The following is a 13927-nucleotide window of genomic DNA, read 5'->3' on the forward strand; positions in this document are numbered from 1 at the left end:
GATAACCAATGTTCAAATAAATATATAAATAATATCGCGTTATTAAACAGAAACTTAACCTAGATCACAACATAGCAATTGTTCATTAAGTTAATGATACAAATAGTGTCTTGACCAGTGTTATGGTCCCCACCTGTACCGGAACATTTGTTGAATGTTTAAAATACGTGACTTCACTCTGAACATGTTGACCTTCTAGTGTCCATTTACCATATTATATTTACCCTGAGGATTCGCCATCTCGAGGTAGAACAAATAACAATGATACATATATACATCATTATCATACAAACACATACAAAACCACAACTAAATATCTCAACTTGATATCAATGATGACGTAAAATAGTAATCCCCCATTCACCACCTTTCCGATTCGTTTACTTATCACGGTTTTCTCCTGCTCGTCCATCATCTATTTGTAGATTTTCTAGTTACACCTCGTAACTAAAGAGAGGATGTAAACCTCTGATGGCCTTATGAGTCAGTACCGAAATCAACATAATTTAATGTGATTAACATATAACTACATAATGTATATTACTTTATTAAAAATCGTTACAAACGATTGCTTTCACTCTTAAGTTTTTATTGATCTTGAAACCAGTTGATGTAAATTATAAAAAAGTTACGTGCATTATGCAGTAGTATTTAGAACAATAAATTATGTGTTATTTTTTATATTTTATAAAAAACGATGTATAATAGGGTTTGTGGGCAGATTTGCTTTGAAATTCTCTGAATTTAATAGCTTACATGTTCACATTGCTAGGAGCTGCCAAAGCCTTGTTTGTGTATAGAATACAGTGATATTTTATTTTGTATTTTATTAAGAACGATATATAACAGGGTTTGGAGGGAAAATTTTCTTTAGAATTTCTCTGCATTAGTTAATCACTTGTAAGGTAACATTTCATAGGAGCTGCAAAGGCCTTGTCAACAATAGTGGAAGGGGAGTCTCTGCTTAATGATGGAGCTGTTATTGTTATCTTTGAAATTCTGTTGAAGATCAAACTCTCTCCTGATGAATCGTCAGGTAAAAGTACAAACAGTCGTAACTGCGTTTTAATTTGTACTTGTTTGTCAAAATCAATAATTCCTTAAATGATGTAAAACTTTAATTTTATTGGGATTATTTAAACGCTATTCAACTCGTGTTTTTTTAATATGCTGCTTTATAGATTAATGTTTTAAAGTATTAAAACAACTGTAAGACTGTGTAGCATTCTACAATATTTACTGATTCTAAATGTTTTAAAATGCGATATTTGAGACTGACACGAATATTAAACACTGAATAAACAACCCAATTTATGTTTTAATTGTTCATATTTTATGTCAATCTGAGTGTGAGAACTAAAACTTCATGAATTTATGAATGTTGTTGTTGTTTTTATTTGAGTTGTACCCATTCTGTTGCTGTTTTGTCGGATCTCTCTGGGAGGACCTGCCTTTGGTTTCATGATGGGAAAGACTGCTGTGTTTTTTCTGACACATGTTTACGCAGACAACATAATTGAAGTTACAATAACCCTTTGTGTAGCCTACCTTACATTCTACATAGGTGAATCTGTCTTAGGGGTTTCAGGTGTGTTGGCTGTCCTTGTGGTGGGAGTTGTGTTAAGCAGAGAGAAGACAAGCATTAGTCCTGAAGCGGAAGGCACTGTTCATAGGTAATTATTCCTTTTGTTCATAGTACACTTGACGTAGAATATACAAATAATAGATATATTAATAAACCTTAGGGCGATGTAGGTATGTAGATGTGCGTATCCTTAGTGTAGAAGAAAACCTAAACCTCATGCTGTGAATTGTGGTTATGTATATAGTTGAACACTTGTTTGAGTTTATTGTCTTTACAATTGTTTCAAGAGATCTGTCTGTTGAATCTATATAATCTTGTTTACGTTGAGGAAGGTTAGTTATATAGAACAGGAATCTTATAACTTAAATTCTCGTCAATAATTCTTACTATGAATAATACTTTATTGTAACATTCCTTACTTGTTGGATGTGGTGAAATAAGAGCTATTGAAGAACGAAGCACATAATAAATGACAACACTGGTGGTGTCGTATTTGTCATTAAAACTTTCAACTGACATTGATCACTCGTGTTGATAGTTGAGGTAATATAAAAATAAGAGGGAACCTTCAGTAGCTGCGGCTGTAATTAAATATCAAATCACTCAAGAGATAGAGCCATGAGATAAAAGTTTGTACTTGGAAAAAATAACTCAGCCATTCTATGACCCGTTATGGCGTGGCTAATAACTGAACATAGGAATGTTATTTGAAGACCATGAAAATATCATTAAGGTGTTTTCTTGTAAATCAGAGGTCTTTATTTGTCCAGACACTTCACTATCAAGTCTTTTCTTTTTCACATAGGAACAACTTAGACAAACTTGTGGTTGATCTTGACCCCATGACAATTCTGCTATTCTAATGACAATACGTACCTTTGAACATAAAGCATGATTGTACCTGTGAATATGTACTTCCCAAGTCACACTTCGATGTTGTTATTTCATTAAATGGATTCTTAGTTCATAATTATTCTATATCAAAGCTGGCAAAAACTGTATTATAAATTTTAAATATTTTAACTATTCAACGAAATCCAAAATTGTCACAACTGAATATTAATTTTGACAAAAATATTTAAGAAATGGAACTAAAAACCTGCTAATCCATGATTAACTGTGCTAATATTAGATAGTGAAAGTCAGGTTTGAATACAAATTCTGTAAACCTTAATTAATTCATGTAAAATACCAAACATTTGATTTTTTTATAAACTAGTTGTTGAAAACTCTATTTTTTAAATTTGTTTTGGTTTGTTTAAAACAGCGAGAAATAAATTACTCTTTGTAAAATTCACTAGTTTTTGAAGTGTCTGGGATAATAAACTCTGTAACTGGTAAACGTGATTTATCAGTGTGTATTTATAGGAAAAGTTAAAACTACTAGTAAAGCACCGATACCAATATATCCATTCGTAAAGAGAAAGTGTGAACTTTCTAACAACCATATATATTCACGTTACAGTTATTTTTTAATGTGTTTGTAGTCTACAACTGAATTAATTTGTTTACACGTTCCGCACTTTACGACTTATTTTGGTGAAATACGAAAAATTTCTATTTCAGAGTGTGATACACGTGTATTAAAATACAATAAAAACGCCTAAGGACATAATTTATTTTAAATAGTATACTCACAAGTAACGTTTTTCACTTGCAGTTTTTGGGAGATGTTGTCGTACTTAGCCAATACCCTAATTTTTATTGAAGTGGGTATTTTGATCACAGAGAAAGGAGCAGAGAGCATCAAACGAGATGATTATTTCCTTATTTTTGCAACATACATGGGTATTACCTTATTTAGGTAAGAATACAATACGTATTATGAACGTTTAACATCCAAGTTAGAACGAAAATATTCGATGTTAAATTTTATTTATTTTATGTTATAATCAAAACACTTAAGCCTAAAAAAATTACTTTTATTTTAAGTTTCTCCTGGTGGCAGATCTACCAGCAAAATATTGCACAACATTTTTGTTTTCGTAGGTAGACAATCGTAATTACATACACTAACGTAAAGTGAGTAACATTCATCAATCATACAATTAATAATTACGTTGTTGAAACTTTGTAGAATAGAAAGACCTGAAGACGAAAGGCGGAAGACTTTCGAAACGTTTTTCTCTACATTTGTGTCTTCACATTAGGTAGTTGCCGTTCATTCTACAAAGTTTCTTCGTGAATACTTTTCCTAAACAATCTATTAATAATTACGTTACTCTCATGTAAAGTTAGTAGAATTCATCTCCGTCAAATCTGTTACATCTTTTAAATTTTGAATGGTTTACTGGATACGTTTTAATTTCCACATTTATCTTGAATATGATAACCAATAGCGTTTCGTAGTATTTATGACTTCAAATACTTTTTTTGTTCTAGATTCCTAGCGATCATTACACTTTATCCAGTGCTATCTCGTTTGGGCTATGGACTGAACTGGAAGTGGTTAGTGGTACTGACGTGGGGAGGTTTACGTGGAGCAGTTGGATTGGCATTAGCTCTTCTAGTCTCAAATCATTCGGGGTTCGGTAGTTCAGGAGAGAAGGTGAAATGCTTCTAAGTTATGTTATTTCAATCTGTAGATGTGATAATAATCTAATGTTCGGCATAAGCCTTTTAACGATTATTTATGGATTTTTGGTTAAAGAATGAGTTTCGACATTTGATAGACTGCTTTGAACAAAGATGTCGCAAGAAAGAAATGACTTAAATCTTCAAATGCTGATTTTTAGCCATTGTGTAATCAGAAATTTAATCAGCTGTACTTATCACCTTACTAATTAGCTAATTATCGTGATAACATAAATTTAAATAATGAATCGCACGTTATGAGAACAACTATCGCATGCTAATGCAATGGAGTGTCATGTAAGATGCAAACCATCTCATGATAGCATATTTAGCATCTATATATTTAATTCGAATACACAACTTTTCAAAACATTGCAAATACTACACGATACGTTTAACAAGATATTAAACAATTACGGTTGACGAAGATTTACAAACCAAAACTAACACTTCGAAATCAATGGCTTTTTCATGAGAAGTAGGGCTAAGGTGTCCAAAGGACGCTCTGTCCACTTACGTTGTAAGGTTGGTTAATTTCGGATGCTCTCACAAAAATACACCAAAGATTAACAAAATGTAGTTTTGATATATTAGGACTGGCATGCTCGCCCTCCCAGCCGTGGGGGCGTTATAATGTGACGGTCAATCCCACTATTCGTTGGTAAAAGAGTAGCCCAAGAGTTGGCGGTGGGTGGTGATGACTAGCTGCCTTCCCTCTAGTCTTACACTACTAAATTAGGGACGGCTAGGTGCAGCGGGCTAACACCCTACTCACTTAAAAACCTGTTACGGAAACCGCAATGATTGCGGCCCTTTGTTTCTTAAGGAATTGAGTGGCAGATGAGTTTTGATATATTGTGTTTTATAAGACTATATTGACAATGAACGTCACATGACTTACTGATGTTTGAAATTATTTTGATATATCATACTGAACCCTCAGAATGTTTCACTAACTTTATTATAACTGGGTTTTATTTTATTTGTACTCATTAAAATGCACTTTTGGTTTTTAATTTTTACATAAGTACATACATTAATATTTTTGTGCTTGTTAGTAACGATATAAAAATAGTATCGGTTAGAATATTTTATCTTGAATGTGTTATTATAACTGTACAGGTTGTTTGAAAATGAATACATGTATACCAAAAATAAAGTTGAATAACGTTATTGTTATTTGAGATAACAACAAAAATTGAATATAAATACAAGTAGCAGACTCGCAACTTATATTTTTAATAATTAATCGACTTCTTCTGTGTGTGTGTTTGTGTGTTCTCTTATAGCAAAGCCACATCAGGCTATCTGCTTAGCCCACCGAGGGGAATCGAACCCCTGATTTTAGCGTTGTAAATCCGTATACCTACGGCTGTGCTAGCGGGGGGCTCGACTTCTTCTATCATTCGCTAATTAATCTAATTTTGCATTCAAGTTATAAGAAGACATTTCTTTACACAGCAGGTACAGTGTAAAAGATAGCATTACAATTCTGATGTTTCAGTTCTTTAAGGTCTTTTGGTTTGTTCTGGTAGACATTTGTTTTCAAAAAGTCCCAGAGATGAAAATCTAAAGGAGTTAATTACGGCGAACAAGAGAACCATTTGATAGGTCTTCCCCTACCAATCAAACCCTCTTGAAACGTTTGGTATAAAAACTCTTTAACAATTGGAGCAAAGTGGGTGGTGGCCCATCCTTTGGAAAATAGATCTTTGTAACAAGCCAAGAGTTACTCTGAGTTGTTGAATAAAGAACTATTTTAGCATGTGTTGTTACGATTTTCCAGTAACAGTTCATTCGTCAAACAAGAATAAAACAAAACTAATACAACAAAACAAAACTTACAAGCCTGCTGCTTGTATTTGTATTCAATTTTTGTTGTTATCTCAAATAACAATAAAGCTATTCAACTTTAATTTTGGTGTATTAGTTTGGGACGTCCTGTGTTTTTCTAAAAGTATGCGTATTTATTTCGTAAATTATATTTTTATTCCAACTGGTAATAACATTAATATCTGATTTTGAAGTTGGGTTTAAAATTTAATATTCTACCTTCCATATATTTTAGAATTTAATAATAATAAACTTCAGTCAATACACGTTGTTTTATCACTTGTTAGAATATACCTATCACAGAAGTGAATCTTTGTGTTCTATTTTCATACCGTGTTTTACTGATACTTCTTTTTCAGATTTTCATTCATACAGGTGGAATTGTCATGTTTACCCTCATCATCAATGCCACTACTTTAAAGACCATCTTAAAGTTAATGGGTAACTTTTAATTTAAGAAATAAGGGTAGGAAACGTAAGGGTATTAGCTAAATTAGTAAATTATTAAAGTATTACGTTTTAGTAAATTACCAACATATCAAAATATTAAATAAATAAATATAAAAGTATTTGAGAATTTGTATCCCAATACAACCATGCACAGTGTCATGGTGACAGAATAACGTTTTTTGTCTTTGTATATAATGTTTGTTATTGTGATTTCCTATCGACTCAGATATACTTCACAACTTTGAAATAAGGTAAAAGAGGTAGAAAAAAGAATTGTTGAACTTTACTGGTTCATTTATTGATACAAAATAAGCACCGATATCTCGTCAGTCGGTGGTCAGTTTTTGTCATTAGCTACCATTTTAAATAATACTTTCAGTTTGTAACCTTTCAGAAAATCCTTGATAAGATAGTGTCTGTCCCGTGCCGCCAGTACTCTCGACCTACCTTTTGGAGCTAGATAACTCATGACTATACGTGGTGATGTGCTACTATCTTACTTGGCCGACATAGTCAGGTGGTTAGGGCGCTTGACTCGTAATCTAGAGGGTGCGGGTTCGAATCTCCATCACACCAAATATGCTCCCCCTTTCAGCTGTAAGGGCGTTATAATATGACGGTCAGTCCCACTATTCATTGATAAAGGAGTAGCCCAAAAGTTGGCGATGTGTAGTGATGCATAGCTGTCTTCCCTCTAGTCTTACACTGCTAAATTAGGGACGGCTAACGCAGATAGCTCTCGTGTCACTGTACTTGAAATTCAAAAAAAAAAACCATATTATTTCCGAAAGTCAAGGTTGGCACAAAGAAATGAAAAAAATATATATAAGTATCGATAATATATGTGTTTACAAACTTATCTAAGATAAGACAACATATTCTATGAACTATAAAATTAAAATAACTTCAAAGATAAAAACTTAACTAAAAGAATTTGAAAAAACAACGGAAAAAAACTACAACTGTAGAACAATATTCTTCATTAGGTTCGATTCTTCTTTACATAAATATGTGTAGAAATGTGATTGGACCACAATTTCATTTATTCTCAACGTTTTGGATTCAAAGAAGCAAACTGATATATTTGCATATTGGGTAAGCTCTCTTGATTCTGTTCCTACGTCATGACCTCGTGATAAGGAAACGTGTAATAGAAACGTATTACGGTTTCTCTTAATAATTTCCGGTACTATTGAAGTGCGCAAAATTCACTAATTGTAGTTACCTTGGTAACATATATAAAACTCTTATATAACTAATTATCTCAGTATCTATATGTTTCTGCTATTAGAACACGCGCACAGATATCACTCAGTGGCACGTGGATTATTTGATTATGTACTTTTTATCGTGTGGAATATAATCATGTAAAATCAAGCACGTATAAACAGTTAATCCAAGTCTCACCAAAATATTAGATATGCACAGTTTAGTTTAGAACGTGCGCTCTGTGCACGTGCACTGGTAAGATTTCACTGTAGAAAAATATTACTTTAAACTATTGGTTTTTACACGATACACATAATTTATACTTTAACCTGAACTTGAGTGTGGAAGAAATAAATATGAGTTAAATAGCGACATGAAATACTACAAAGATTACGTATAATTTCATTAAGAAAGAAAAATGGCTCCTTATAAAAACTTTGTAGCATTAGAAGAAAATCTATCCGGTTATCTTACAAAAAAATCGATCATTTACACTGGCAAGATATTACATAGGAATATCACAGTCAACGTTATCCATAATTATACCACCAGTAAGCTGTACTGAAGACAAACATAACTATATATTTAATTATAACTTTCGTTTCGCTGAATGAAAACACTGTTTCATGTGTTTTTTTTTATGTTTAATAAATATTGCTTGGTGGTAAGGATGCTCGAATCGCAGTCTGCGAGTCGCTGGTTCGAATCCTCTTACTGAACATGCTCGCCCTTTCAGCCGCGGGTGTGTTATAATGTAAATGTAAGTTCCAATTTTAGATGGTAAAGAGTAATCTTAGAGTTATCGGTGGATATTTGTTAGCTGTCTTTCACTTGTAAATTAGGGACGGCTAAACCAGATAACTCTCGAATAGCTTTGCGCGAAATTCAGCAAACCAATAATCTTAATAGATAAAGCTGCCAATCGATAACGCCCTATTTGTTTAGCGTTTGGTTAGTAATTGTTACTTTCCTTGCCAACACTCGCAATCAATGAAACAAAATCTAATGGAATCTGCAGTGAGTCTGTGTGTTGTGGTTAACTTTCCCGCCAGATATGCCTGCTTAAGGTTATTGTATGTTTTTTTAGGTTCATAGACATTACAGTTAGTAACTCTAAATAGTTTGGGAAGTAGATATGACCAATTATTTTGATTAGTAGTAGAGCATATAGGGGGCATAAGTTAGTTTTTGTATTACCGAACAAAATATATTTTAAATGTGTGACACCAAGATTACGTCTCTTAAAGAAATTTTTACAACATTTCAAACCAACAGCTAATGTTTCAATATTCTATAAGGAAGTATCTACACGCTGTCATCTTTAACTGGTTATACTATTTAGTATGACAATACTTTTTATATTATTTATGGTTCATTTTTTACCTTTTATTATAAACATTATTTTGCATTGTTAGATATGTATTTATATTTTGCACTAACCTAAAGTGCCAAAACTGGCCAAAGCTTCTGAGATATTATTGGGATTATGGCCGAAAATATAGTAAACAGTGAGGTTATTTAACTGAGGTAACAATGCATTATAACCTTTATAAGTATAAACGCAAAAAAATCATATTTAATTAATTAAATTGTTTACCAGGTTTATTTTTAGTTTCGTTTGTAGTATCTAATTTTGCCATGACGGAAGTTAATATCAATATGCAAGAATTAATTAATAGTAAAATATAAATAATATATTCCCCATTTTAAATATTTTCATAACTATTTTGTTTTTGTGAAGTACAAAACTAAAAAATGGGCCATCTGAACCTCCAGGAAACTTTTGTAAGTATAAAACTAGTAACTTAAAACTGTATTACTGGCCTTATATTTGTAAACTCATGTTTTATTAACTGACTTATAATTACGATGGAATACTGTCCAGACTCCATCACAATTTCGAGAGTAGTGGAACCTATGGTAAACCTAAAAAGATGACAATTTTCTTCTGTATCTGATCTGTATTAACTATTCCCAATATTCATATACTTCAGTTCAGACTGATGTTTAACAGCGGGATATGGAGATAGATGATGTTTGTCTAGTTAGACATGTAAGTGTATTCATATCTACATGTAATATCTATAGCTCGTTACTTACTATAAAAACTGGAACTTGTATTATTACTTACTGTAAAAGCTATTACTTGTTTTTTACTGTAAAAACTGTGACTTGTATTGTTTCTTACTGTAAACACTGTGACTCATATTGTTATTGTAAAAACTGCGACTTGTATTGTTACTTACTATAATTTGTATTATCTTGATGAATTTTGCGCAAAGCTACACGAGAGTTATCTGTTATAGCTGTCCCTAATTTAACTTAGGGTTAAGTTAGACTAAAGGGAAGGCAGTTAGTCATCACTAGCCACCGCCACTCTTAGGCTACTCTTTTACCAACGAATAATGGGATTGACCATTAAATAACAACGCTCCCACGGCTGAAAGGGGCGAGCTTGTCTAGTGTGACTGTGTTTTCAATCCTGCGACCCTCATATTGTGAGTCGAGCGCCCTAATCATCTGATCATGCCAGGTCAGGTAAAAACTGTGACTTGTAATAAAGCATACTTTATTACTGCATAAACTTATAATGATACTATTCTCAAATATAATTTAGATTATAACTTGAGAGGATACATTGTACGTGTTTTATATTTATATATTTTTTATCTTTTGTGTGTTTATATTTTATTTTTGTTGTTGTCACTGTTTTCAAACCGAGCTGAAATTAGTTTGTAGTTCTGTTTATTTGTTTTGAATTTCACACAAAACATAGTAATTTTAAAATTGATATGTCTTGGATGCTCAAAATTCAATTTATTTATCACCACAGCGACAATTCTAATCTGGAAAAATGCCACAGTTTTAGCAAAAATATAAGAACACCAATAATTTTGCGAGGATTTAACAAACTGAGATGTAAAAAACTTCAATATGTGCCATTATTGTCAGTGAAATAATATATTGATCAAGCCCTTATTAGAACCAGCTGTTTTATTTCATTTCTCTTGTTACTCTTAGATGTTATAATACCTCAAATTGAGCTATTCTAAACATGTTTAGGTATGACAAGAGTTTCGGCTTCACGAAAAGCAGCTATGGAAAATGCAGTACGTTATTTGAATGACTTGATAAAAAAGTCGACAAGTGTTCAACGCTCTGACCAGTTTTTGGCAGATGCTAATTGGCTCTGGGTGGAGGTACACACAAACTTGAAGAACCCTTACAGTGAGTCTTCTGATGTAAGACCTGTGGACAATTTTCATTTCAGTTTCAATAGACAAATTGACCTGTTATCGTATATCATAGTTCTTTGTTGTTTTAACTGTTAATAAGCATAATGTTACACGATGGACTACCTGCACTGTTCTCACTGCGGGTTTCAAACCACAAATTTTAGTTTAGTGTTATATGTCCTCCACCTACCTAGGGGGGTTATGTCAAAGGTATTGATCCATTAAAATATAATCCATATATATGTGTTAAAATATCTTTCAAATTTTGGCTTCTAATTTTACTCAAACTTTCTTTCATTTTATGTGTTTTCCCTATGAAGGTATAACTGGTAATATCTTCCACTTTAGGTGTGTATATATATATAGCATTTACTTCACAAATTATCAAACTGTTTACATAACGCTTGTTACCAGTAATTTTATGATTGTTCGTTATAGCATTCAGTGTAAATAATTAAGAGAGAAAGTGAAATCATCATTTTTATTTAATACACAAAATAACTCGGTATTAATTAGTAGAAGTAATTACAATATTAATGGTGATTTTGTTTACATCATGTATGACCCCTTTGTTATTATCAACTCTCTAGTCAGTAAAATTAATCATTTCAAGCAAAATGACATGTCAATGGAAAAAGAAAACGTCTTTATAAAGGCCGATGAGATCTCTTGGTAATTTTAGGGTTAAAATGAAGCGTACACATCCTCAGGAGTGAAGGTAGCGAGATGCTTAAAAGATTCAGAGCCCGAGCACATAGGCGAGGAAGTTTTCAGTATCATATCCGTCATGGTTTTCTATTTTGATTTTCAAAAAAAACAACTGCAGATTATGGGTATTGTCAAATAGAATCGGGGCAAGGGACATGTGCCCAAGGACACCTCTGTATGTCCCGCAGATGCTCTTGTTTATACACAGACAAGAAATACTTTTTCAAGTTAAATATCTTAACTTAGGATATTATTCAACCTTCACGCTCTAAGTTCATAGAAATAGTTAGTTATTCCTGATGTCAAATGACACAGTAACCACGGTGTGATAAATTAGAAATGTATTAACAAATTTCAACTTTTACAAAATATCCCTCAAGAACTAAGCACTGCCCAGTCAAAACTTTATAGTTAAATATCATAATCTACAATTTCATAAATACAAGTATTCCAAATGCAATGGTGTTAATATCAAACGCCAAAACAATAATAGTAGTAATAACAACAGTAGTAACGAGTTTAGGAAAAGAATAAAAAAAGACAATAACAATTAGTCCACATAAAAGAGAAACATTTCAAAATTAACGTTAAGTTACAATAAAAAATATCACAATTCTCCAGTGTATTGTAAGACCTTCTTTGTTTCAGTTAGCGTTTCTAGTGCCATATCATTATTTGTCACAAAAAGTAACTGATATTATGAATAGATTAGCAGTTACAGAGCGCAGATAGCCCTCGTATAGCTTTGCGCGAAATTTAAAAACAAACGAGAAGTTATAGACCATGAATGAAAAAAATATTTTCTAAAGAAAAGAACGACCTAGAATATGGAAAGTAGTTTAGCTAAATAGTTGCATAAGAGAGTTTGAAGAATAGAATGAGAAACTAATGACGGGTAGTTTTCGAGAAAGAACGGCAACTTGTATATTTTGAAGAAGACATCACTATAGCTTTCTGTAAAATTTCATTAAACTAACACGAACCCAAATGTAAAAGTGGAATAACAATGTATAATCGTTTCGAAAGCAGACGTGGTATCGAGCCCTGTGACCTACAACTATTTATGTCGGCTTTCAAAACGTGACAGAACTCTGTTTTACTCTAAAGGAAATTAGCAGTTACCAAAAAATTTCTTTTCTATCTCTCTAACAGTATGATGAACATAAACAATTACCAAAGATTTTGTTAATGTCTCTATACCAGCATGATCAACATGAGCAGTTATGAAAGGCTTTTGTTAATGTCTCTGTACCAGTATCTTCAACATAAGTAGTTACCAAAGGTTTTTGTTAATACATTGCTAGCCAAAATCTTAAGGCCAATGAACATGAAGAAAAAATATGCATTTTGCATTTTAGACTCAACCACTTATTTGAGTAGAGCTTCGAAAGATGAAAATAGGAAAAGGGAAGATAAAAATATAAAAAAAACATTTTTAGCATTTAATAGGAAAAATGTGAACTCAATGAAATTAGCCTAAATAATAGCTAGTCAAAAGTTTAACACTATACCAAAAAGAAGTCCTATACAGAGTAGGAAATGCCCAACAAAGAGTTCTCAGTAGTGAGTTGCACGGCCATCATTGCGAATGACTTCAAACATTCGCTTTGTCATGGTCGATATGAGCGTTTGCAGAAGGCTGGCTGGAATGTTATTCCAAGTGGTGAAGATGGCTTCACGAATATCATGCACTGTTTGGATCTGACGTCCATTTCTATAGACTTGCCTTGCCATCCACCTCCAAATATTTTCAATGGAGTTCAGTTCGAGCAAACACACTGAATGATCCAAAAGAATCACATTGTCCTGCTGAAAGATCCATTCATTTCCACACAAGCGAGGGCCTTCAGCCAATAAGGATGCTCTTTCCAACATGCCAATGTAGCCAGCTGCTGTTTGACGCTCCTGTTTAACCTGAAGCTCCACTGTTCCATGGGAGGAGAAAGCACCCCAGATCATGATGGAACCTCCTCCACTGTGTCGTGTAGAAATTGTCTCAGGTGGGATATTCTTATCGTGCCAGTAACGTTGGAAGACATCTGTTCCATCCAGGTTGAATTTTTTCTCATCAGAGAAAAAAAAAAACCTTTGTCCACTTTCTACGTCCCATGTTTAGTGCTTCTCAGCAAAGTTTAATCGAGCTGTTTCGTGGTGTGAAAGGAAGCGTGGCCTTTGAAGACGTTTACGGTTTTTAAAGCCTTTCTCTCGTAGATGCCGTCTTATTATTCTTGAGCTGCATTCTGCGTCCGTAAGGGCCTTAATCTGGTTCGACGATCGGCTGGTGTTTTGTCGAACAACCCGTCGAATTTTCCTGCTCAACGTCGGCGAAATT

General features: G+C 33.0%; 1 protein-coding gene across 1 annotated transcript in view; it reads left to right on the forward strand.

The window, feature by feature from the left end:
• Window positions 1-13927, forward strand: part of LOC143257655 (sperm-specific sodium:proton exchanger-like) — a 49766-nt gene that overhangs the window by 4722 nt on the left and 31117 nt on the right. The window contains exons 4-9 of the mRNA XM_076516698.1: window positions 920-1051; window positions 1403-1673; window positions 3246-3389; window positions 3968-4133; window positions 6352-6433; window positions 10715-10893. Coding sequence (XP_076372813.1) covers window positions 920-1051; window positions 1403-1673; window positions 3246-3389; window positions 3968-4133; window positions 6352-6433; window positions 10715-10893 — 974 coding nt within the window. The remainder of the gene's footprint in view (window positions 1-919; window positions 1052-1402; window positions 1674-3245; window positions 3390-3967; window positions 4134-6351; window positions 6434-10714; window positions 10894-13927) is intronic.

This window comes from Tachypleus tridentatus, chromosome 7 (genome assembly GCF_004210375.1).
Source record: "Tachypleus tridentatus isolate NWPU-2018 chromosome 7, ASM421037v1, whole genome shotgun sequence".
NCBI classification, from domain to species: domain Eukaryota; kingdom Metazoa; phylum Arthropoda; class Merostomata; order Xiphosura; family Limulidae; genus Tachypleus; species Tachypleus tridentatus.